General features: G+C 41.3%; 1 protein-coding gene across 1 annotated transcript in view; it reads left to right on the top strand.

Moving 5' to 3' along the window:
• The window catches only part of GRIP1 (glutamate receptor interacting protein 1), a 399879-nt gene that overhangs the window by 251062 nt on the left and 122472 nt on the right, over window positions 1-26345 (top strand). The window contains 1 exon segment of the mRNA XM_033958481.1: window positions 12853-12998. Coding sequence (XP_033814372.1) covers window positions 12853-12998 — 146 coding nt within the window.

Here is a 26345-nt window from a genome sequence, read left to right as displayed (position 1 = left end):
ATAACGGCTAAAGTGGAGAGCGGCCGCACGATACTTAAAGTCCTAGATTTCAAACGTACAGACTTTAATGCAATGGGAAAGTACCTGAAGAAAGAGCTGTTAGGATGGGAGGACATAAGAGAAGTGGAAAGACAGTGGTCTAAGCTGAAAGGAGCGATAAAAATGGCTACGGGCCTTTATGTGAAGAAAATCAATAAAAACAAGAGAAAAAGGAAGCCGATATGGTTCTCCAACCTAGTGGCTGAGAAAATAAAGGCGAAAGAGTTGGTGTTCATGAAATATAAAAAAACCCAAGAAGAGGACAGCAGAAAGGACTACAGGGTGAAACTGAAAGAAGCCAAGAGAGAGATACGTTTGGCGAAGGCACAGGCGGAAGAACAAATGGCTAAAAATGTAAAAAAGGGAGATAAAAATTTTTGCAGATATATTAGTGAAAGGAGGAAGATAAAAAATTGAATTGCTAGGCTAAAAGATGCTGGGAACAAATATGTGGAGAGTGATGAGGAGAAAGCAAATGTGCTAAACAAATACTTCTGTTCTGTGTTCACAGAAGAAAATCCTGGAGAAGGACCGAGATTGTCTGGCAAAGTTACATGAGAAAATGGAGTAGATTCTGCGCCATTCACGGAGGAGGGTGTTTATGAGCAACTTGAAAAACTGAAGGTGGACAAAGCGATGGGACCAGACGGGATCCATCCCAGGATACTAAGGGAGCTCAGAGAGGTTCTGGCGAGTCCTATTAAAGACTTGTTCAACAAATCTCTGGAGACGGGAGTGATTCCTGGGGATTGGAGGAGAGCGGATGTGGTCCCTATTCATAAAAGTGGTCACAGGGATGAAGCAGGAAACTACAGGCCGGTGAGCCTCACTTCGGTTGTTGGAAAAATAATGGAAGTGTTGCTGAAAGAAAGGATAGTGTACATCCTTGAATCTAATGGGTTACAGGATCCGAGGCAACATGGCTTTACAAAAGGTAAATCGTGCCAAACGAACCTGATTGAATTTTTTGATTGGGTGACCAGAGAGCTGGATCGAGGACATATGCTAGATGTAATTTACTTGGATTTCAGCAAAGCCTTTGATATAGTTCCTCATAGGAGGCTGTTGAACAAACTTGAAGGGCTGAAGTTAGGACCCAAAGTGGTGAACTGGGTCAGAAACTTGCTGTCGGACAGACGCCAAAGGGTGGTGGTTAATGGAAGTCGCTCGAAGGAAGGAAAGGTGACTAGTGGAGTCCCTCAGGATTCGGTGCTGGGGCCAATCCTGTTCAATATGTATGTGAGTGACATTGCTGAAGGGTTAGAAGGAAAAGTGTGCCTTTTTGCAGATGATACCAAGATTTGTAACAGAGTAGACACCGAAGAGGGAGTGGAAAATATGAAAAAGGATCTGCAAAAGTTAGAGGAATGGTCTAATGCCTGGCAACTAAAATTCAATGCAAAGAAATGCAGAGTAATGGATTTGGGGATTAATAATAGGAAGGAACCGTATATGCTGGGAGGAGAGAAGCTGATATGCACGGACGGGGAGAGGGACCTTGGGGTTATAGTGTCCGAAGATCTAAAGGCGAAAAAACAGTGTGACAAGGCAGTGGCTGCTGCCAGAAGGATGCTGGGCTGTATAAAGAGAGGCGTAGTCAGTAGAAGGAAGAAGGTGTTGATGCCCCTGTACAGGTCATTGGTGAGGCCCCACTTGGAGTATTGTGTTCAGTTTTGGAGACCGTATCTGGCGAAAGACGTAAGAAGACTTGAGGCGGTCCAGAGGAGGGCGACGAAAATGATAGGAGGCTTGCGCCAGAAGACGTATGAGGAGAGACTGGAAGCCCTGAATATGTATACCCTAGAGGAAAGGAGAGACAGGGGAGATATGATTCAGACGTTCAAATACTTAAAGGGTATTAACGTAGAACAAAATCTTTTCCAGAGAAAGAAAAATGGTAAAACCAGAGGACATAATTTGAGGTTGAGGGGTGGTAGATTCAGGGGCAATGTTAGGAAATTCTACTTTACGGAGAGGGTAGTGGATGCCTGGAATGCGCTCCCGAGAGAGGTGGTGGAGAGTAAAACTGTGACTGAGTTCAAAGAAGCGTGGGATGAACACAGAAGATTTAGAATCAGAAAATAATATTAAATATTGAACTAGGCCAGTTACTGGGCAGACTTGCACGGTCTGTGTCTGTGTATGGCCGTTTGGTGGAGGATGGGCAGGGGAGGGCTTCAATGGCTGGGAGGGTGTAGATGGGCTGGAGTAAGTCTTAACAGAGATTTTGGCAGTTGGAACCCAAGCACAGTAACGGGTAAAGCTTTGGATTCTTGCCCAGAAATAGCTAAGAAGAAAAATTAAAAAAAATTAAATTAAATAAAAAAAAAAAAAATTTAAATTGAATCAGGTTGGCAGACTGGATGGACCATTCTACTATCTACTATGTTACTATGTTACTATGTTACATTGGTGGCTTCAACCAGAGTCGTTGGAGAAAGGCATGCCACTGTGCATTTTGTCTTGAGTGATTCTGGTGAAAGATACCAGTCTCTATAGTTGGCTGGGGGGATTCGGGGGCATTGCCTTGGTTATCCATTTCAGGGCCGATGGACACCATCACAAAGGAAGTGGTCCATAAACCGACTGGAGTTGCAAGCCATTTAGCTCGCCCTTCAAACGCTGGAAAAATCCCTGGAAGGCAAAGTGTTCAGGGTTTTATTAGACAATGCCACAGCAGTGGCTTATAGCAATTGTCAGGGAGGCACCAGAAGTACTCGGCTTCGTCTGGAGGCCAAGTTGTTGTTCCATTGATAAAACATTGCTTTTTATTGTAGCAAGTAAATACTTTTAAATAAATAATACTGAACAGGCGTATGAAATTGTGCTAAAGTTGACAAATGGTAGTGTGCCATGCAAAAATTTTAAAAATCAAAACTGTAATATTTCACTGAGCTTGCCATTTCATAGGAAGCTAGTGCAACTCATATAACCGGAGGTCCCCCAGTAGCAAACAAGCATTTGGTTTTGAAGCAGTGTATCCTTCATATAATTTTTGTGGAAGACCCTATAAAGGGTCATATATTTATGATTTAGTATAGTCAAAGAATTCCTATCCAATAGGGATTAGAGCTATCTTATCCAGTGAAGGTCTAGATAACAACTAAAGTGCAACAGCTGCTACCTGCAGTTTCATAGTCAGATAAGAATTAGGTGCAATACCTAGATTGTAATTGGCTTTCTTCCCTTTTGTTCAAATCCATTTAAAGATCGTCTGGTAGTCAAAGACGTAAATTTCTGTGATAACATAACAATTCTTAGTTTGTAGGATTGAGGTTTAGTCAATGAGAAATTATCCATTATCTGGCTTCATGAAGACAGAGTTAGCCCCTGGATTGCTTAGGTTTGCTTATGGTTTACCTCTACACAAATCTTGACAAAATCAGTTATGCATTGAAAAGAAATAATAAATAAAATTGTGAAGGCCATAAAATATGTTGTAATTAATCTAAAGTCATAGAAAATGTACTTGAAACATTAATGTTTCAGTAGTCTCTTCAGTTTTAGGATATAGGGCTCCTTTTACAAAGGTGTGTTAGGGCCTTAATGCGCAGAATAGCGTGTGCTAAAATGCCACACGCGCTAGCCGCTTCCGCCTCCTCCTGAGCAGGTGGTAGTTTTTCGGGTAGCGCGTGCTAATCCGGTGCGTGCGCTAAAAACGCTAATGCACCTTTGTAAAAGGAGCCCATAGTGTTAAAGAATATTTTTGCCTTGAATTTAATATTCAATGCTTTTCTGCATTTTAATTGTTGAAATTATGATTTGATAATGTCTGTATTGATATTGTCACAAGCATAAAACAAAAGGAATTGTATCATTTTCCCTGGGGGATGGGAAACTTAGTTTGTCTATTGTTTGGGTTACATTTTCAGCAACTAAAGGGCAACCAGTATAATATGTATGTAAGTAATGTGTAAACCGCATAGTTTTATGCGGTATATAAATTGTTAAATAAATAAAATTAATTAATTAATCATTTCTTTAGAAACATTTGAAATATTTTTCTGTTCTACCAGAGGTTTCCATAATTGGTTTCATGGTTGCTTCTAGAACCATATTTCTGTAATAGCATAAACTGAATATTAGGGATGAGTAGCCAGAAAATTTTCATTTTGTTTATCCCTTTTTTTAATTGCAAAATGAATGTCATTCATAGTGTGCACTATTTGCATAAAATATACACTTAAAAAAAAAAAAAAAATATATATATATATATATATATATACACTTTCTTAAAGAGTGTTTGCTATAATTACATAGGACCAGATTCTGTATATAGCACCTTTAGTTAAGCAAAATCGATTTGATGCACAAATTAATTTTTGTAACAAGTCTAATTGGTGCCAATAATTGCCAATTAATACCTACTAAATTAAACTAATTGGCATTAATTAAAAGTTATGCCCAACTTGGAAGGCACATAAGTGTTATGCGTCATTTCCAGTGTGCAAATCTGAAAAGGGCCATGACCAAGGAGGAGCATGGGCATATCAAGGGCATTCCTAAAATTTATGTACACTGTTATAGAATACATTTGATGTGCACACAACTTTGGCACAGATATTTAGGCCTGGTTTTCTTTCACCTAAATGGGTGAGCTTAAAAGTCATGACACGCACTGACGCTAAGCATGATTCTGTAAGGTGCACATAACTTTTATAGAATCGTGCTAAGTGCCATCCTAATCAATGCCGATTTTATTAGGTACCATATATAGAATCAGGCCCATAGGGTTTAATCTTTCTTAATAGTGCATACTATCAGGAAAGAGGGTGCACTATTACATATAGCACAAATGCACGCCCAATTTTGACGCTAAATCAGTACTTAGTTGGAGATAAATACCAACAATTGGCATTAATAAGTACTAATTGGCAGTAAATAGCAGTTGCACACATAACTGGCTTATGTCCCTATGCACCTAACATAGAAACATAGAAAATGACAGCAGATAAAGGCCATATAGCTTTTTGGTATGTTTGTTTCTATGGTTAGATTTATCTTAGTGTGTTTGCTGTTTGTATGGATCAGGTCTATCCTATCTAATAATGGAGTTCTTTTTTTTATCTATAATAACAAAATGCTAAGCGCGCATATGCACTCCTACCTGCGTGATCCGTGATCCGTAGGTTCGTGGCTGGCTGGAGTGCGCATGCGCGCTTACAACAGCCCCACACTCGCGGACCCCAAGGTAATGTTATGCGATCTGGCCGGCTCCCTTACACTCCACGCCCAAAGTTTATTTTAAGTTCAAAGCCGCCACCGCAGCTCCTCTCACGAGACGCACCTGCGTCGGAGAAGCCTTCTGATGCAGGCAAGGATCATGAGAGGAGTTGCTGCGGCACCTTTAAACTTAAAACTAACTCTGGCAAGGGACTAAGGGAGCCGGCCAGACCGTGGGAAGGGAAGGGAAGGGGGGAAATGCTGCTGCTGCACAGAGACGTGGAGGGGGAGGGAATGCTGCTGCGGCTTCTGCACAGGGAAGTGGGGTGGGGGAGGGAAATGCTGCTGCACAGGGAAGTGGGGTGGGGAGAGGGAAATGCTGCTGCACAGGGAAATGGAGGGGAAGGGAATGCTGTGGCTGCTGCACAGGGAAGTGGAGGGAGGGAAATGCTGCTGCTGCTGCTGCTGCTGCAAAGGGAAGTGGGATGGGGAGGGAAATGCTGCTGCACAGGGAAATGGAGGGGGAGGGAATGCTGCTGCAGCTGCTGCACAGGGAAGTGGGGGAAGGGAAATGCTGCTGCTGCACAGGGAAGTGGGGTGGGGGAAATGATGCTGCACAGAGAAATGGAGGGGGAGGGAATGCTGTTGCGGCTGCTGCACAGGGAAGTGGGGGAGGGAAATGCTGCTGCTGCTGCTGCATAGAGGCAGGGAGAGAGACAGATGAAAGAAAGACAGACAGCGGGAGGGAGAAAGAAAGAAAGACAGTGGGAGGGAGACAGAAAGAAAGGAAAAAAGACACAGGGATATGGAGACAGAAAGACAGACAGACAAAGGGGGCCAGGGAGAGAGACAGACAGACAGAAAGAAAGACAGCGGGAGGGAGAGAGACAGAAAGAAAGAGACAGGGGTAGGGAGAGAGACAGAAAGAAAGACAGACAGACATATATTCTAGCACCCGTTAATGTAACGGGCTTAAAGACTAGTTTATATATATATATATATATATATATATATATATATATATAATTATTTTTTTTTTTAATTTTACTTTTATTGTATTCTATAAACCGCTTGGACCAGTGAAATGAACGAGTGGTATAACAAGATTAATAAACCATAATAATAATAAACCAATAATAAACTAAACCCATCTATATCATCTGCTATTTCCTCCTACCCCTAAAAGATCCCACATGACTGTTCCATGCTTTCTTGAATTCAGACACAGCCCTTATCACTACCACCTCCACTGGGAGTTTGTTCCATGCATCTACCACCTTTTCCATAAATAAGTATTTCCTTAGACTCAAAAATAATCTCTCTCACTTCAACTTCATCTTATTCCCTCTCATTTCAGAGCTTCCTTTCAGCTTATTATGTAACGATTTCTGCAAGCTATAAAGCAATTTCAACAAGAGAAGGAATTAAGAAAAATCTGAAAAAAAATTCAAAAAATGAATTAATCTAATCTAATCTTCATTTTATATACCGAATCTACTCCCTAAGGAGCTTGACTCGGTTTACAGTTCATTAAAAAATGAAACATAACAAGTAAAACTGTGGGATAAAAACAGAAATTGGTTAGATTGGATGGATGGAAAAAGTTAGAAAAAAGTATGTTGAATTGCTTAAAATTACTATACGACAGCTAAAATCAAGGGGAGGGTGTTTTTTTTATTTTTTTACTGAGGACCAATGAAAGATATTGGCACCAAATTCATCAAGAACTTGAATTAGTTCTTGATTGGCCACGGGAGGTCTCTCTTTTTCTCCCTTTTATTAGCAGTGAGAGATTAGTGAAACTGGGCAGGCCCCTTCTCCCTTGAAAAGAGGAGACTGCGAGGGGACATAATCGAAACATTCAAGATAATGAAGGGAATAGACTTAGTAGATAAAGACAGGTTGTTCAAGGTAGGGAGAACGAGAGGGCACTCTCTAAAGCAGGGGTGTCAAAGTCCCTCCTCGAGGGCCGGAATCCAGTCGGGTTTTCAGGATTTCCCCAATGAATATGCATTGAAAGCAGTGCATGCAAATAGATCTCATGCATATTCATTGGGGAAGTCCTGAAAACCCGACTGGATTCCGGCCCTCGAGGACCGACTTTGACACCTGTGCTCTAAAGTTAAAAGGGGATAGATTCCGTACAAACAAAAGGAAGTTCTTCTTCACCCAGAGAGTGGTGGAAAACTGGAACGCTCTTCCAGAGGCTATTATAGGGGAAAACATCCTCTAGGGATTCAAGTCAAAGTTAGACAAGTTCCTGCTAAACCAGAACGTACGCAGGTAAGGCTAGACTCAGGGCACGGGTCTTTGACCTAAGGGCCTCCGCAGGAGCGGGCTGCTGGGCACGATGGAGCACTGGTCTGACCCAGCAGCAGCAGTTCTTATGTTCTTATTCATGTTTGAAAACTTTTCTTAATGCTCTATGTTCCGGTTGTGTTGACCCTAGAGGACCCCAGCTCCTCTCCGCATCCTTTATCAGAACCAGCAGTTGATGCTGATCTGGATCTGCTCCCTAGCCCTTGATGCAGGCTTATCTCACTGCTGGAGTTTCCTCCTGTGTCTGGCTCAGGTCCCTCCTTGTCATGGGTTCTGTGGCCACAGGTTTTCTATTCTGCCTTATCCTATTTGGTTCAAGGTTGGATTACACGAGGTTGGGTCAGTTACCCAGGAAATTAAAATGGACAGTTTAACATGGGGACATTCAATAGAGTTGCTAGTACAGGTAGATCAGTACAGTTACTAATTCAATTAGGTCATTGTTACAAATACATACGGCCTCTTTTACAAAGCCACACTGGCAACCGCGCTGTGCTAACGGCCTCAAAGCCCATAGAGATTTAAAGGGCTTCGGGGCTGTTGCCACACAGCTTTGTAAAAGAGGCCGATAGTTACAAGTTCAAGTAGGTCATCATTGGCTTATTGTTATGTTCCAGGAGTTGCATTAGACAGTCTAGAAATGTGCTTTTACAATTACCATTTCAGTTACTTCAGGGTTGGCTCCCTGTCTTGGTATAGAAATTATTTTTAAAGTTTTCTTAATCTGAGATAGTGGTAACATCATCTATTTAGGAGCACCTAAAATAATTCTAAGGAAATTAAGAAATTCAGAATACAGCTGCTCGATTGATTTTTGGTTTAAAAAAGGATGACCATATTAGTCCATATTATCATTTACTTCATTGGCTGCCTTTGGAGGCAAGAATATTATTCAAATTTTCCTGTATCTGCTTTAAGCTAATATCGGGATTGTCTCCAGCTTACCTTTTTCCTCATTTTGTGTTGCATAGACCATCAAGAGAAACTAGAAACTTCTACCTATTTGCTTATCCAAAAATTAATGGGTGTAGATATAAGACCTTCTTAGATAGGACCCTAGCATTTCAAGCTGGTAGGCAACAATCTTGGTTAGGTAAATGTATTCAGCAAGCTATGTTATCCTATTGCAGTTTTTGGAAATTAATTAAAACCACTTTGTTCGATAAGTTTATTACTTAGTGAGTTTTATTATTGAAATTCTATTTTACAAATATTTACATTTTTTACTGTATTATTGTATTTCGCTGATTGTCCAGCTCTTTTTAGTGTAAACTGCCTAAAACTTTTGGTTATGGCAGTATAAAAGAATAAAGTTATTATTATTATTATTAGTGTAGTGTAAATATTGCTGGTTCCAGCATTTTGCTAATTGATATTGGATGGATAAGGTAATTTGCTTGATAGACTTTATATTGTTACTTGCTGGGAATTTTAAGTGGAAAAGATTTCTGGTGGAATATCTGTTGGAGATGTCCAGGAGTATGATGATCCACTCAGGTAGTTGGGGGCATTGCCTGTCAGGATCTTAAAGGCAGTGATGCCTAATTTAAACTTAAGAATAGCCTTACTGGATCAGACCAGTGGTCCACCTAGCCTAGTATACCATCTTCATGGTGGCTAATCACAAGTATTTAGCAAGAACCTAAATAGTAGCAAAATTCCATGCTACCGATTCAGGGCAAGCAGTGGCTTCCCCCATTCTGTCTCAATAGCAGACTGTGGACATTTCCTCCAGGAACTTGTCCAAACCTTTTATGAACCAGCTACGTTAACCACTCTTACCACATCCTTTGGCAATGCATTCCAAAGCTTAACCATTCTCTGAGTGAAAAAAACAGATGGGGGGTTAAAAGACAGATCTTCCTGTTGGCCTAAAAAGGACAGTTATGCTCCAAATGTGTCATTAAATAAAAAGTTTTTAATTTTGACATGAGCCACTCCCATGGCCTTGGGTATCTAACCAATTGTAGTCTTAGGTCACTCCCAGGGCATTCCAGGATGCACTGGGAATGAGGCCTAAGACTCCAGTTGGCCCAGGTACCTAAAGCCCTCCCTATGGGAGAGGTCTTAGGCATCTGAGCCAATTGGGACCTTAGGCTCCTCCCTGGTGCATCCCTGAATGCACCAGGAAGGGGAAGGCCCACCATTTTGCAGTGGCAGGCCTGCCTGTTGAAAGGTCTATGTCTCCCTTTGACCAGACCTTCATTTTAAAAGGTAAGGGGGAGTGGGATGTGGTCTTACTGTTAGGGGGGATGCCAGGTGGGGTCTCCAGGTGGGTGAGGGGGCCCTGGAAGGGAGGTCACAGGGTGGATGGGGGATGCTTCAGGGAGGGCAATGCTTCTGGGGGATGGCAGCAGGAGGACTTGGCACTGTTCCTGCCTAGGGATGCTTCAGGGGGAGGGGTAATGGTAGGAGGAATTGGGCATTCCTCCTACCTTTGACAGTTTGGGGAGGGTTCGGGGTTTCTGGCAGGAGGGAGTGGACAGCCCTCCTGCCAGCCAACTTGAAGGGGGGGGTCAGGGGTTCCCTGCCGCTACCACTCAGCTGATAGTGGCAGGGAGATTCGCTTGCCACGATCAGCTCATTGGCAACCTGATTCTCTAAACGACGCCTTATGGTTATGGACAGACGCGATTATGTATAGGATGCCTGCATGTAATTCTCAAAAGCCGCCTAGGTATCCTATACAGAATCAGGCCCTAAATACTGAACTCCCTTACACATTGACTTTGTATGCTTTCAAAATAATATATAAAGTATATATATATATATATATATAAATTATTTATATGCTTAGAGATCTGAGTATAATCAATTTGCAAGAGAGTTCAGCATGTAGTGATTGTTCATTGGTTCTTGTTATTTCCTTTCACCGAGATTGAATTATTTATTTGTACGATTTGAGTGTTTGACACAGTCGGCAACTATGTTTACCTCCTTGGCATCTTCATCTACTTTGGGTCAGTCCTGGGCCTTATGCCTTTCTCCCCACACCTGAAGCAGGTGAGAGACAGCAGGTCTCATGTCTGGGTCGATGGAGGTTGCTGTGTTTGTGGGGATGAGAGTATCCCTCTCTCCAACCCTGTTCTCTAGGGTATCGGGCAAGGATGGGGTTTTAGGTCCCTGTAGGTTTCAGATCCTTTCTATTCTCCTTTCTTTCCAGAACTTCCTACCAATCTCCTATCTTTGTAAGATTCAGCTTTGGGTTGGGCCTCCAAAGCGCCTTCTGGTGTCAGTTTAAGATGCCACCTCACCCACTGTTTCATGGATGGAGGTAGCCCCTCAAGGGATTGTTCAACAAGGATGGCTCTTACTATCTCCAGGCCTGTTTTCCTGCTCTGGTTGGAGCCATCTCGAGGTTGCTTCTTTAAGTCTGTAAAAGAAAGTTGGGGATTCTATTTTGCTTGTAGAGACCCTTTAGAAATCATTGCGGATAGGCTTCTGATGTGCAGCCTACCCTCTCCAGAATGGTGGCCTTCACTTCTGCATACATGGAACGCACTTCCGGAGGGTGTGATAGGCCAGAGCACTTTACAGGGGTTCAAGGAAGGTTTGGATAGGTTCCTGGAGGATAAGGGGATTGAAGGGTACAGATAAAACTAGAGGTAGGTTATAGAAGTAGTCAGAAACCACTTCACAGGTCACAGACCTGATGAGCCGCCGCGGGAGCGGACCACTGGGCGGGATGGACCTCTGGTCTGACCCAGTGGAGGCAACTTCTTATGTTCTTATGTTCTTATACATGACCATCCTACTGGAGTTAACATCCTGAAAGGCAGTCTGGTTACTGCAAGTTAGAAGGTTCCCTAAATAGGCTGTCAATGATGTTTCAGGCCAGCCCAAGTTGTAAGCGAATCTCTCAAAGTTCATCAGTTTAGGATGTTCGGGTCATCTTCCAGTACCATTTCTTTTAGTACTGGAACTGAGCGGCTTGCACATTGGAGGCCTTTATTGCTCAGGACACTTGTACCAGGGAGTTGCGCTGTATCTCCTGCGAATCTGGCAGCACCCGCTCTAGTTCACATTGCCTGAAGCAGCTGCTATTGTTGCTGTTGCTGCCCATCCACCATGGCCTGGAGAAGCTTTCCATATTTTCCATATATTAAAGCAGGTGTCACAACGAAATCAAAACAAAAGCTCTGCCTGCCCAGCACTGATCTGAAGGCAGATCTAGACTCTTAGCCTCAAACTCTGTAGATATCAATCATAGGCCCAAAGCCCTGGAGACTGGGGGGTCTGGCTTCTTCTGGTGGATTGGACATGAATCCCACTAATGCCAAAATGTGAAACTGTGAGTGAGGGCAGCCTTGGAGCCCAGACAAAAGGACACATGCAGCAGGTTAAGATGAACAAAGTTAACATTTATTAGAGCTATTAAGAAGGGGTCCTGTTTGGTTCAGAAGTAGAGAAATCAAATAGAAAAACACACTTTGACTATAGGAGTGTTCTCTGTGGCCTGCCCACTGAAGGCATTGTAGTCTCTCGATAAAGCAATACCTTCTCTTTGCTCTGATCTGGCAGGAGGGACATAAGTACAGTTCTTAACACTTCACCATCCAGCCTGCCTTCATCTGGGTCGAATATGTCAAACTACAAGATTCCAATTAAACTGGGCTTACCTGACTGTTGCAGTTCTGGATTACAGGTAGTTGGTGGAGGCATACACAGTAGGTCTTCACTCCTTCCCCCTAGGCCTCCTTAGTCTAGCTTTTATACTTCCTTGTTCTTGTCTTCCTGGCTCTACCCCTCCCATATCATTTCCTTCTTAGGCAGGACTAGTAGCCTTGCCACTTTGATGGAATGTTCTTAAGCCAAAGTGGCAGCACCCTATAGAATCCCTCACAGCACCCAAGCATCCATCTGGCTTTGTCCATTGCCTTTTTAACCTGTTTGGCTAACTTTCTCTCATACACAACTACAAAGGGGGCATTAATGTGGGAGGAGTGTTCCAGCTATTCTTATACGTACCTAATAGAATAAATGTATTTATGTACCCAACTGCTGATTTTAGATGCCATTCGTAGATGTGATGTAAGTGATCAGGCCTAATGTTTGGAGCATAATTGCAGACTTACGCTAGTATCATATAACAGATTTGGCACGTAACTCTGCTGTTATAGAATACTAGCATAGCACCCAGTTTCTGGCACCTAACTTTTAATTCCATTTGTAAAATTCCCCCTTTTATGCAAATAGTGTGCACTGATTGGTGAATGACAGCCATCCTTACTGAATTTAAGACTGAAATTATTCCTTGAAGGGCTTTTTAGCCTATTAAGTTAATAATTCTGAAAATGAACTTGGGTGGTAATTGCTGCTATTATGAAATAGATGTGGAGTTCTACAGGTAGGAGACCGTGTGCTGGCAATAAATGGAATCCAAACAGAAGACAGCACTTTTCAGGAAGCCAATCAGCTACTGCAAGACTCATCCATCACCAGAAAAGTCACCTTGGAAATAGAGTTCGATGTTGCAGGTATACAGTTATTGTCTTACTGCTCATGTTTGATGGATGGATGACAATTTGCATGAAAAAAGCTAAGAGGCCTTTTTACTAAGCTGTCTTAGATGCTAACATGCATCAAACACAGCTTAAAATGGTGTACTGTGGGCTGGGCTCAGGTATCTTGAAGTAAGTGCCAAATGTGCATGCACTTACCGTATGCTAAAAGTTTTAACGTTTTGTGTTTCAGGAGGCATGTCTGTGGGTGGAGAGTTGGCATTCCTTTGCTAATAAGTTAGTGCACCTACATTAATGTGTGCTAAATGATTAACGCAGATTACCACATGAGCTGTTACCACCCACAAAATAGCGGTAAGTGCACACGTGGTAATTTTTTTTTCATGGCCATGTGGTCATGACAGCATTAGCTTATAGATGTAATTCAACAGAGAGAAATTATCTCACTGTATTAATTACCTTCATTCTGTTGTTTAACTCATTAATCATTCACAGTTCCTCAGCGGGCCACCACACACTCAAATATTCTCATAGTGAGTGGCTTTATGCTCCCACTCCTCATTGGAACCAATTTATATTTTTGATATTATACTTATTTGCAATTTTATATATAAATATATATTCAATACTAAGAATACTTAGCTTAAAGCTGTTAGCTTATTGGCAAGACGCTGTGCAGGGGAGTTTATATGAAAACACCGACATGTTTCGCCCGTGTGAAATGATGGGCTTTCTCAAGGCTCCAACTCCCTGTGGAATATAAAATACCAGTCTAAGTTGCACTAATCCACCTTCCCAAGTTCTTACAACACTATTGCCAAGTATAATTCTCTAAAATACACTTAAATCATTCTTACCGCTCATATACTTTCAGCCACCATAGCGTCAAAACGGAATGGCTGGCCGACTCAGAATCACATGTTTTATAGGCTCCACCCCCCTACGTCAACCGTCGTAGGGGGGTGGAGCCTATAAAACATATGATTCTGAGTCGGCCAGCCATTCCGTTTTGACGCTATGGTGGCTGAAAGTATATGAGCGGTAAGAATGATTTAAGTGTATTTTAGAGAATTATACTTGGCAATAGTGTTGTAAGAACTTGGGAAGGTGGATTAGTGCAACTTAGACTGGTATTTTATATTCCACAGGGAGTTGGAGCCTTGAGAAAGCCCATCATTTCACACGGGCGAAACATGTCGGTGTTTTCATATAAACTCCCCTGCACAGCGTCTTGCCAATAAGCTAACAGCTTTAAGCTAAGTATTCTTAGTATTGAATATATATTTATATATAAAATTGCAAATAAGTATAATATCAAAAATATAAATTGGTTCCAATGAGGAGTGGGAGCATAAAGCCACTCACTATGAGAATATTTGAGTGTGTGGTGGCCCGCTGAGGAACTGTGAATGATTAATGAGTTAAACAACAGAATGAAGGTAATTAATACAGTGAGATAATTTCTCTCTGTTGAATTACATCTATACTAGTCTCTCTCTTCATTCAAAATTGTTTTAAACACAGTGCCTAAAATTAGCATTAGCTTATAAACATAAAAGGAGTCAGTGGTCAATAAACCAAAAATAGTTCATACATTACAAAAACCAATGATTAACATTGGTGTCCTACAATCTATAGGAAAGGGTAGGAAGAGCCTCAGAATCGGGGAGGGGGGTGGCTTATAAAAATGTATGTCTACCCCACAGTTCAATGAACAGCATAAAAACCTCTCTCCTTCCATTTATTTATTCAAAAATTTTGCAATTTGTCAAAAATATCTATTTCTCACAAAAATTACATTTCTCTCAGCCATTCTTGAAAATTTTTCCAGTTCAATAATCGCTGCTTAAACAATGAATCGTCAAATCAATCCAGTCAGTAAAAATATAAATCAACTTATCTTTTCTGTAGAGATGCTGCACAGATGATAGTTGTACTCCTTAGAAGCATCTCTGTTGCTAAACACCGTTTCTCTCAATCCACACTTCTGTTGCTGAAAGCCGCCTCTCACAATCCACAATCTGGCATGGCCAGCATTTCACAGCAATTCTGTGTCGGGGTTCTTTGCAGTCAGCTCCTCAAACTTCTGTAACAAAGGAGAAATCATTTTAAAATCCTGCTTAAAGAGAAATTTTTAAAGTTAAACTTGCCAAAGTAGCATCTTTCACCAACTTTTGATAATCATTCCTTAGAACAAAATCGCTGAACCCTGACAAATGGCGACACACCCTTCATAGATACTGACAAAAAGACCTTAGCCAATCTCAAATTGTTATGTGTCACACAGTCATTAGTCCAAACCCTTCTATTTTTTATTTATTTTTTTTTAGGTTTCAATATAAGTGTTGCCATTCAATATTTGTGTTCAAACTTTGTGGTTCTATTGACCTTAATTGGTAAATCCACCACTGTTCTCTCAGTGCAAGATATTTTTTTTTTTTTTTTTAAATCTTCTCCCCTCCTCCCTTGGAGCATCCAATCCAAAATCACCACTCTTAAATCAAAAGATATATAGGCTGCTGAGGGGGCAGTCCAAGATGGCGGCAGTGTAGTGAAACGCTCCCGACTCGGACTCTGAGCGTTTTTGTTTCCTTATACAAAATGCCGCATTCAAAGGGAAGTGTTTGGGCTGAGCCCTTGGCAGACAGAACCTCATCACCCGTTCAGAGTTCCATGAAAGAGTTTGGCTTCACTTTAACCCCACAAGCGACCATAGGCCAGTCTGCAGTGCCCTTGGTGGAAGATGCCGAGGACTTGGACTTGGGATTTAACATCTCCATATCTCCTCCGAGTTCTGTGCCTCCGCCTTGTCCTGCTCCTGTCGCGGCTCTGATGGGGAAACCTGGTGAGGGAGTCTCGGCTGGGGAAACCCCAATCCAAGGGGCAGTGGCAGCGGTAATTGAGAAGGAGCAGAGTGAGCTGGGAGTGGTAGTTGATACTGCTTCCCAGCTTGGAAAATCTAAGGCGATAACATGAGAGCATTTGGGAAAGTTTCAAGTTTATTGAGATTTTGATTTAAACACAATATCAAGTATTTTCAGAAGCTCTCCAGACATTGAACACCTCAGTTGCCAGATCTTCAAATGAAGTTTCAACCTTAGTAAATACTGTGACTGCTCTGGGGAAGAAATTAGATGGGTCTAGGGATGAATTTTCCTTACAGTTGAAGAATGTTACAGATAAAACTAATAAACTACAAGAACTAACAACTGAAATTGTAAAAGAAAAAGCTATACTTAATAGTAAGATTGAACAACTTGAAAACTACATTCTTGGATGGAACTTGAGACTATTCAATTTTCCTAAATCTTTGAATGTGACCCCTATTGAGTTACTTAGAAAATATTTGATCAAAATTTGGGGGGTTTCTTCTGAAAATATACCTCCTATATAAATTGTATCTATTATTTACTGTAAAAAAAAAATGGGAGCCACCATAGATAATTTGCAAAAGAATTTAGATAAATTATCTTTAAACATCACAGGCATATTAGAATCAACTATTACAGAAAACTCTGAAAGAGCGATCTTACTAGTGTCCTTTGTGTTTGAACAGGATGTTGTTAACATTTTTAGGTTGTTTTTTCATAATTTTCAAAAGTTATATTATGGCAAAAAATTTTGATATTTCCAGATATGACTAAACAAACTCAAGATCGTAGGAAATTATTTCATGCATTGAAATCAGATGTAATCTCTTTGGGAGCTTCGTTCCTATTATCCTATCCTTGTAAGTGCCTGGTAGAATATTCAGGTGTAAAATATGTATTCTTTGCCCCAGAACAGCTTAAAGCATTTGTAGATATGAAGAGACTGGTAACTTGAAGTGTTTATTATTACAGAACAGGTAATATATGAAGTGGGATATCCTGTTAAGCTATTTCTGTTTAATTATATTTAGAAATTGATAATCTCTTTTTATTTTCCCGAGATATCCCCCAAGGTTATTTGTTGAGGTCTAAGAAAAATGTAATTTGTTTTCATGTGGATATTATTCTTCTTATAATTTGTTTCTGTATTTCTATAACAAGAGTTGTTCTTGTAAATAATTTCAAAATCTTAGAAATAAATAAAAAGATATATATTGGACAGACTTCACGGAAATTAAGTAGGAGGCTGACTGAACATAAGAGTAATATCATCAATTAGGGGCTTTTCTTGTGAAGCACTGCCTGCAGTTCAATCATGAATTTTTTTATTTAAGAGTGGTGATTTTGGATTGGATGCCCTGAAGGAGGAGGGGAGGGATTTTTAAAAATATCTAGAAGATTGGTGGATTTACTCATTACAATCAATAGAACTTCAAGGTTTGAACACAAATATTGAATGGCAACACTTACATAGTAATAGTTCAAGTTTCAAGTTTTCAAGTTCAAGTTTATTAGGATTTTATATACCGCCTATCAAGGTTATCTAAGCGGTTTTTTACAATCAGGTACTCAAGCATTTTCCCTCTCTGTCCCGGTGGGCTCACAATCTATCTAACGTACCTGGGGTTATGGAGGATTAAGTGACTTGCCCAGGGTCACAAGGAGCAGCGCAGGGTTTGAACCCACAACCCCAGGGTGCTGAGGCTGTAGATGCAACCACTGCTCTACACACTCCTCCTAATATAGTAAATGATGGCAGATAAGCCGTGCCTTTACTGGGTCAGACCTGAGGTCCATCATGCCCAGCAATCCGCTCACGCGGCGGCCCATCAGGTCCAGGACCTGTATACTAGCCCTCTATATATACCCTTCTATCCCCTTTTCCTTCAGAAAATTGTCCAATCCATTCTTGAACTCCAATAACGTACCCTGTCTATCACTCCCTCTGGAAGCGGGTTCCAGGTGTCCACCACCGTTTGGGTGAAGAAGAACTTCCTAGCACTGGTTCTGAATCTGTCTCCTTTTAATTTTTCGGAATGCCCTTTCATTCTTGTAGTTGTCGAAAGTTTGAAGAATCTGTCCCTCTCCACTTTCTCTATGCCCTTCGTGATCTTATAGGTCTCTATTATATCCCCTCTAAGTCTCCGCTTCTCCAGCGAAAAAAGCCTCAGTCTCTCTAATCTTTCAGCGTATGAAAGGTTTTCCATACCTTTTATCAAACGCGTCGCTCTCTTCTAAACCCTCTTGAGTATTGCCATATCCTTCTTTAGGTACAGCGACCAATATTGGACGCAGTACTCCAGATGTGGACGCACCATCGCCCGATACAACAACAGGATAACTTCTTTCGTTCTGCTTGTAATACCCTTCTTGATTATTCCTAGCATTCTATTTGCTTTCTTAGCAGCCACTGCGCATTGTGCCGATGGCTTCATTGTCATGTCCACTATTACCCCCAAGTCCCTTTCTTGGGATCTCTCACTCAATAACAACCCTCCCATTGTGTAGCTGTACCTCAGGTTTCTGTTTCCTACGTGTAAGACTTTGAATTTCTCTACATTGAACTTCATCTGCCATCTCTTCGCCCACTCCCCTAGTTTGTTTAGGTCCCTGTGTAAATCTTCACAGTCCTCTTTAGTCCTAGCCCCATTGAATAGCTTGGTGTCATCTGCAAATTTTATTACTTCTCTCTTCATCCCCATTTCTAAATCATTTATAAATACATTGAATAGCAGCAGTCCAAGCACCGACCCCTGTGGAACACCACTCGTGACCTTCCTCCAGTCGGAGTAGTGGCCCTTCACTCCTACCCTCTGCTTTCTGCCCGCCAACCAATTCCTGATCCATTTGTGTACGTCTCCTTCCACCCCATGGTTCTTTAGTTTCCGAAGTAGGTGTTCATGGGGTACCTTGTCAAAGGCTTTTTGGAAGTCTAAGTATACAATGTCTATGGGGTCCCCTTTGTCCATCCGTTTGTTAATTCCTTCGAAGAAGTGCAATAAGTTCGTCAGGCACGATCTTCCCTTGCAGAAGCCATGTTGGCTTGTTTTCATAAGTTTATGCCTCTCTAGATGCTCCTCGATGCTATCTTTTATCAGCGCTTCCACCATTTTCCCCGGAACCGAGGTCAGACTTACCGGTCTATAGTTCCCCCAGGTCACCTCTTGATCCCTTTTTAAAGATGGGCGTAACATTGGCTATCTTCCAATCCTCCGGGATCACGCCTGTTTTCAGGATAGATTACAAACCTGCTATAGTAGTTCCGCTATTTCCTCCTTTAGTTCTTTCAATACTCTAGGGTGGATTCCGTCTAGGCCCGGCGATTTGTCAGATTTTAATTTTTATATCTGCCTGTGTACATCCTCAAGGCTTACTTCCATGGATGTTAATTTCTCTGCTTGGTCTCCTTTGAAGATTTGTTCAGGTTCCGATATGTTAGATGTGTCTTCTTTTGTAAATACTGATGAAAAGAACATGTTTAGTCTCTCAGCCACTTCTTTCTCCTCCTTCACCACTCCCTTCCTGTCTCCGTCATCCAGCGGTCCCACCTCCTCCCTAGCCGGCTGCTTCCCTTTAACATATCTGAAGAACGGTTTGAAATTTCGTGCTTCTCTGGCTAGCCTCTCTTCATATTCTCTTTTTGCTTTTCTAACCACGAGGTGACATTCTTTTTGATACTTCCTGTGTTCATTCCAGTTCTCCTCGGTTTTGCCCTTTTTCCATTTCTTGAATGAATTCTTCTTATCCCCTATCCCCAAATGGTCCAGCTTGCTTCATAAATTAATTATTTAGTTTAAATAGTCCTGTTTCTTAGATATTTCTGGGCCAAAAACCCAGAGCCCTGCCCGGTAGTGTGCATAGGTTCCATCTACTAGAGCAGTGTATCACAAACTGTGTGCCACGTCACACTAATGTGACTTTTGAGATTTTAAGTGTGCCGCGGCTCACAGGGTAGGAAGAGAGGCTCAGGCACCTGTGTCAGCTGACTTCTACCGTCACATTGCACGTATCTGCCGTGACTTCTGTCTTCCTCGTCTCCGTGCCCCCGGACCAGCAGCGGCAGTTCTGTGTGTTTTTAACTTCAGCACACAGCTGCCATTACCAGTAGTTTAGCCCGGTTTCATCAGGGAGCCTCAGGGCCTTTGCTAGGCCAGCCCACATCACATCATCGAAGTGGGCCGGCCTAGCAAAGGCCCCGAGGTTGCCTGATGAAACCGGGCTAAACTACTACTAGTGGCAGCTGTGTGCCAAAGTTAAAAGCACACAGTGAGCTGCCGCTAGCAGTAACAGGAGAGGTATTGCTGGACAGGGAAGGGGGAAGTAGTACTGCTGGACAGGGGGGAGGAGGGAAGGGAGAAATGGAACTGCTGGAAGGGGAGGAGGGAAGGGAGAAGGGGTACTGCTGGACATGGGGAGCAGAAAAGGGGTACTGCTGGACAGAGGGGAGGTAAAAGGAAGAGAGAAGAGTTTCTGCTAGACCTGGCAGAAAGGGAGGGAAAGGAAAGGTGTTACACACTGCAGGGGAGGGTGAGATGGTGCATGGGGAGAGAGCATGTTGGGTTGGGGGGTGGGAAGGAGGGATGCCACTCAAGAAAAGAGGCAAGGACAGAGAGAGAAAGCATGCAGAAGGGAGAAAGTGTTGGACTCATGGAGAGGGCGAGATGGATGACAAAGAAGGGAGGACAAAGGAGGGAAGGAAAAATGTTACACTCTGGGGAAGGGGTAGAGGGCAGAGAGTGAAAAGTTGGACTCATGGAGGGACAGAGAGATGTTGGTTGGGGGAAGGAAGGAGGACTAGAGGAGAAGCATACAGGAGGAAGAGAGAAAAAAATGTTGGTCTGGTGGAAAGGAGGGAAACTTTTTGGACTGGGACGGGGGCCAAAAAGGAGGAAGGGAAGAGAGATGGACTTCAGGGGGCAGAAAGGAAGAAGGGAAAGAGAAATGTTACACTGGGGGGGGGCAGGTGATATATCTGATCAGGGAATAGAAGGGAAGGAGGGGAGTCTGGTAGCACTATAGAAATAATAAGAGTAGTTCTCTGGTAGAGAGATGCCAGATTATGAGGAGAGGAGAGAGATGCCAAACTGGGAAGGGGGGAAGGGAAGGAAGGAGAGAGATGTCGTCAGACCACTGGGGGGGGGGGGAAGGAGGGAAGGAGAGAGATGTCAGACCTTGGAATAGGGAGGGAAGAAGAGAGAGATAGTAGATTTTGAGAAGAAAGCAGAAAAATGGAAATATTGAATGTTAATGCCAAAGATGGATGCAAGGCAGAAAGTGAAGACGGAGAGAAAAACAGTCAATGGAAGTCAATGGATAAAGTCACCAGACAACAAAGGTAGGGAAAATGATTTTATATATAGTGACTGAAATGTGTCAGTTTTGAGAATTTATATCTGCTGTGTATATTGTGTGTATATGAAAATGAATGGAAAAAAAAATTACATTACAATTAGTAAAGGGGGTGGGATCTGGGGAAGAGCTTAGGTGGGTCTAGGGTGGAGTTTGGGATATCTGTGGTTGGGGGTACTCAGTTGATATTTGTTAGACTTCCCTGCTGGCACGCCCTACTGGCATTTCAGGGCCTTTCTGGAGGGCCTCTGCATATGCATGGATGTCAGTGTGATGATGTTACGCATGCACATGATATCATCACAGCAACGTCCGTGCATTTCTGGGTGCCTTGAGCCATGGCCACTACCTTTATTGTGCCCCAGCTTGAAAAAATTTGAGAGACACTGTACTAGAGTCTCCATCAAAGCTCACTCCAGCCCAAATTAACCATCCCAGCCATTGAAGCCCTCCACAGCCCGCCACTTGCAATATAATTATATGTGTCACACACTCCAGCAGTATCAATCATCAAAACCAGTTATCTTTATGGTGCTGGACTATTCATTATGGTAACATTTTGGTATGATTCTGACGGGCCCGTTTCACCACTTCTTCATCAGAATCATACCAAAATGAATAGTCCAGCACTATAAAGATAAGTGGTTTTGATGATTATTACTGCTGGGGTGTATGACACATATAATTATATTGCAAGTTTTACACATTTATGGAGTATTATTGATAGCAACAGTGGTGGAGGAAGACCAGTGATTATAATATTGTTCGCATTGGCTGAATGACCATTTGGCTGGTATGTAACACGAACAAATTGTCTGAGGTATTTTCTCCTTTCCACTCATTGTGAATAATCCAACAACTGGAACACATTGAGACAGTAATGTTTACATATGTCAGATAACCAAATAATATAACATGGGAGTAACCTTGGACCAAGAATTAAGCTATCATAATCAAATTAGTACAGTTGTCAAAAACTGTTTCAACAAATTGCGACTTATCAGATCAATAGCAAAAGTTCTTAAACCAGAAGCACTTAATATTCTCATCCACTCCCTAATCATTTCTAGGTTAGATTATTGTAATTCTTTATACTGCGGCATAACTCATAAAGAAATAAGAAGACTACAAATAATACAAAATACAGCTATAAAAATTATAACAAACTCAAAAAAATATGATCATGTTACACCTCTCTTACAAGATGCACACTGGCTACCTATTATACACAGAATTACGTTTAAAATCGCATTATTAACATTTAAAATCCAACAAACACACGAGCCATTATTTCTGGACAGATTACTAATCCCTTACTCTTCATTAAGGGCGCTGAGATCAACGCAACAAAACCTACTAACTATTCCTTCTTTAAAAATAATTGGGACAAGAAGAACAACTATATTTTCTGTACAAGCACCCCAACTGTGGAACAATTTACCTATTTACTTACGGAACGAAACATCACTAGTCAAATTCAAACGAGGTCTGAAAAGCATTCTTTATAAAGATGCATTCAATACATAGATAGTAATCGTAATAAACACAATACAGTACTTGTTCTTTAAGGAATTAAATGAGCAGAACATCAATATAGAAACTATAAGTGTTTTTAATCTTAATTCTCTTTTTTTCTTTTCTATCAAATTATCATTAATATTAATCTGGATCTTCTTATACTCTTTATATTAAAATTTTTCTAATATTAAACCGATTAATTATTCCTAATATTACACTTCCCCCTACCCTTATGTACAAACCTTAATTGTTCCCTTTTTTTTTTCTTTTTTATTAATATTATAAATTATTTAAATTGTATTTCCACCTTTTACCTACATGTTTCAATTTGTATTAATAGAACATAATGATTAGTCTGTATTTTGTCTTATTTGTATTTGTATTTGTCATCCCTGGTTTCTATTGTACATTACAATTATGTAATACGCATTGAAATATTTCATATTGCGTAAAATCAAAATTTAATAAACTTGAAACTTGAAACTTGATGATATTTAGTTGAATTCCATTTTCTGTTTTGATTTTTGCAATTTTTGATGGTGGAATTCTGAACATCATTGTTTTTGTCTTTGTTGAGTCTTTATGAGCCAAATTCAGTTTTTGAAGGTTTTTTCTATGTAACAATGATGAATTTATACACCATGATATTATAGTTGGTGGTGAGATGTTTTGAGCATATAGTTTTTCCATTGGTTTCACTATTATTTCATTTATTCTTTGCCCAACCTTATTAATATTTTTGGTTTAATCCTAAGCAGTGGCATATTACTAGGGTCAATTGATGCTATAACTATCCTCCTCTCCTAATGTTTTTGTTGGCCCCATTATTAGCTTTTGTTGATTCCCTTGACCCATAAGAACCAACTTTTCAGAATGATTGGGGGGTGCTCAAAAGACCCCGCCCCATAATAACTGTAATGCCATTTTTTCCTTTCATTTTCCATACACACACACACAATATAATATTATTAACAATATATAATGGTTAACCACAAAGCTAAACTACACTGTATGCTTCTCAACATTCATTCCTATCAGAACACTAGGGCTTGGTCAAACATGCAGAACACAGATAACTCTATGCAAATATAGGACCACAAACTAAAAGTACTAATATATACAAATGAAACCCTAAGATGCCAGACTCTACACACAGTACAACACCAGAGAAATAAATTCTCAAAACTGACACATTTCAATCACTAAATTGAAAATAAAATCATTTTCCCTACTTTTGTTGTCTGGTGATTTTATTTTTCTAATCATCTTTTCCCAGGCTCTGGTTGCACTTCTTCTGTCTGTGCTCTTAACTGTGTTCCAGGGCCTTCTTATCCATTTGCTGTTTTTCTTTTTTCACTTTCTGCCCTACATCCATCTTTACGTATAAGTGAGACTGACCTCAATAAGTTAAATGCCCACAGTGAGTGATCAACAAGATTTTTGGACCCCCCAGTGTTCAAAAATAAGTGAAGTTTTTTCATACAATTGGTGATATCTCTGTCTGTATGCAAACCAATATAAACTATTACAAAGAAACAAAAATTATTACAAAGAAAAGAAAAGTTTAATTAAGAAGAAAACTTTAAACATATATATTGTCTCAGAGAGTGATCTAACATTTAGAAGTTTGCAATGACTGGACAGTAAACCCATTTTGGGAGTAAGGGTTCCCGTTCTCTCTTGGAGTTTCATATCTCTGAGCAGACCAAAAATCTTGTTGATCACTCTCTGTGGGCATTAAACTTACTGAGGTCAGTCTCACTTATATGTATTCTACATAATTTTCTGACTTCCAGTATTGAATCCTAGTTCCCTGTTTTTTCTAAAGGCTACATCCATCTTTGGCATTAACTTTTAACATTCAATTTTCTTCCATTTTTCTGCTTTCTTCTCAAAATCTATCCACTTTTCCATGTCTTCCCTTCCCATCTATCCATGAGTACCATCTTCTCCCCTATTCCCATCTATGCAGAAGCATTTCTTCTCTCTCTTCCCTTCCATATCCATCACTGTGCAAACATCTCCTCTCTCTCTCTCTCTCTCTCTCTCCTCTTCCCCTCCATCCCTGTGCATAATTTCCTCCCTCTCTCCCTTTCCTGTGGTCTGACATCTATCTTCCCCCTCCCTCCCCCTCCTATGGACTTGCATCTTTCTCCTCTCCTTCCCACAGCCTGGCATTTCTCTCCTCTCCCATGGCCTGGCATTTCTCTCCTTCCCTCCCCCTTCCCATGGTCTGGTATGTCTTTCCTTCCAACAATCTGGCGTCTTTCTCCTCTCCTTTCCACAGTCTAGTATCTCTCTCTCTCTCTCTTCCTTCCCTTCCATTCCCTGGTCTGTCATCTCTCTCTCCCTCCTTCTATCACCCTTCTCTGGAATCTGCCATCTCTCCCTTCCTTGAGTCATCTCTCCTCCCTCCCAGTGTAACATTTCCCCCTCCCTTCCTTCTTTCTGCCTCTTGCAATCCAACATCTCCCCCCCTATCTACATTTCTCCCTGCTCTCAACCCTCCCCACCTCCATCCCTGGGCTAACTTAAAACAGTTTCAGGGCCCTCCATAGTCCAAGCATATCTTCCCTTCCCTTCCATCTTCCTCCCTCCCTTCCCTTCACCTTCCCAGTCTCCTTTCAAAGTCAAAATCTTCTTTTTCAGAGGGGTCCTGGTGCAGCAGCTATTTTCACAGGCTGCCGGCACTTCCCTGAAGCTTTCCCTCTGCCGTGATCTGCTCAGGTGGAAATGGGAAGTTATATCGGAGGCAAATGTATCGCAGCAGAGGGAAATCTTTAAGTCAGTGCCGGTAGCCTGCAAGAACGGCTCCCACGCTGGGGCCCTCTGAAAAAGAAGATTTTGATTTTGAAAGGAGTCCAGGAAGACAGTGGCGTATCTAGTATATTTTACACCCGGGACCGATAATTTTTTAACATGTCCTCCTCTCTCTATATATAAAAATATATATCTTTTTTTTTGTAATAATCCATGATTCATATACTAGAACATCAATACACTCATTGTAAAACTAAACAAGTCAGTTTAATACAGATTGATCCTGCACAGTCAATGCTAACAGAAAACAATGTCCTTTTCATACACACAAAACACAGATACACCCTCGCCCAGTATGGAATAAATGGAAAGTGTGTGATGCAGTGGTTAGAGCTACAGCCTCAGCACCCTGAAGTTGTGGGTTCAAACCCCACACTGCTCCTTGTGAACCTGGGCAAGTCACTTAATCCCTCATTGCCCTAGGTACATTAGATAGTGTGAGCCCACCAAGACAGATAGGGAAAAATGCTTGAGTACTTGAATGTAAACCACTTAGGCTAGAAGTAGTATATCCATTTTTCAATTCTCTTTCAGAGGCCAAAACCTCTTTCTTCAGGTCAGTACAATATACTGCTATTGTTACAGTATCCTGTCCTGGCCTGAGGAAGGAGATTTGGAATCCGAAAGTTAGTAAAAAAAAAATGTATTAAAATAAGTCCAAAAAAAGATTACCTTATTTCCATTTTCTGTTTATAAACGTTTATCAACTAAAATACATTTCTGCTTTAATCATCTTCTATTCACTTTCTTCTTTCTTTCCAGTGTCTGTCCTCTCTCACCCTTCCATGCAGCATCTGCCTCTTCC

The sequence above is a fragment of the Geotrypetes seraphini genome, chromosome 9 (genome assembly GCF_902459505.1).
Source record: "Geotrypetes seraphini chromosome 9, aGeoSer1.1, whole genome shotgun sequence".
Classification (NCBI taxonomy): Eukaryota; Metazoa; Chordata; class Amphibia; order Gymnophiona; family Dermophiidae; genus Geotrypetes; species Geotrypetes seraphini.
This window is presented reverse-complemented; position numbering and strand designations above follow the sequence as displayed.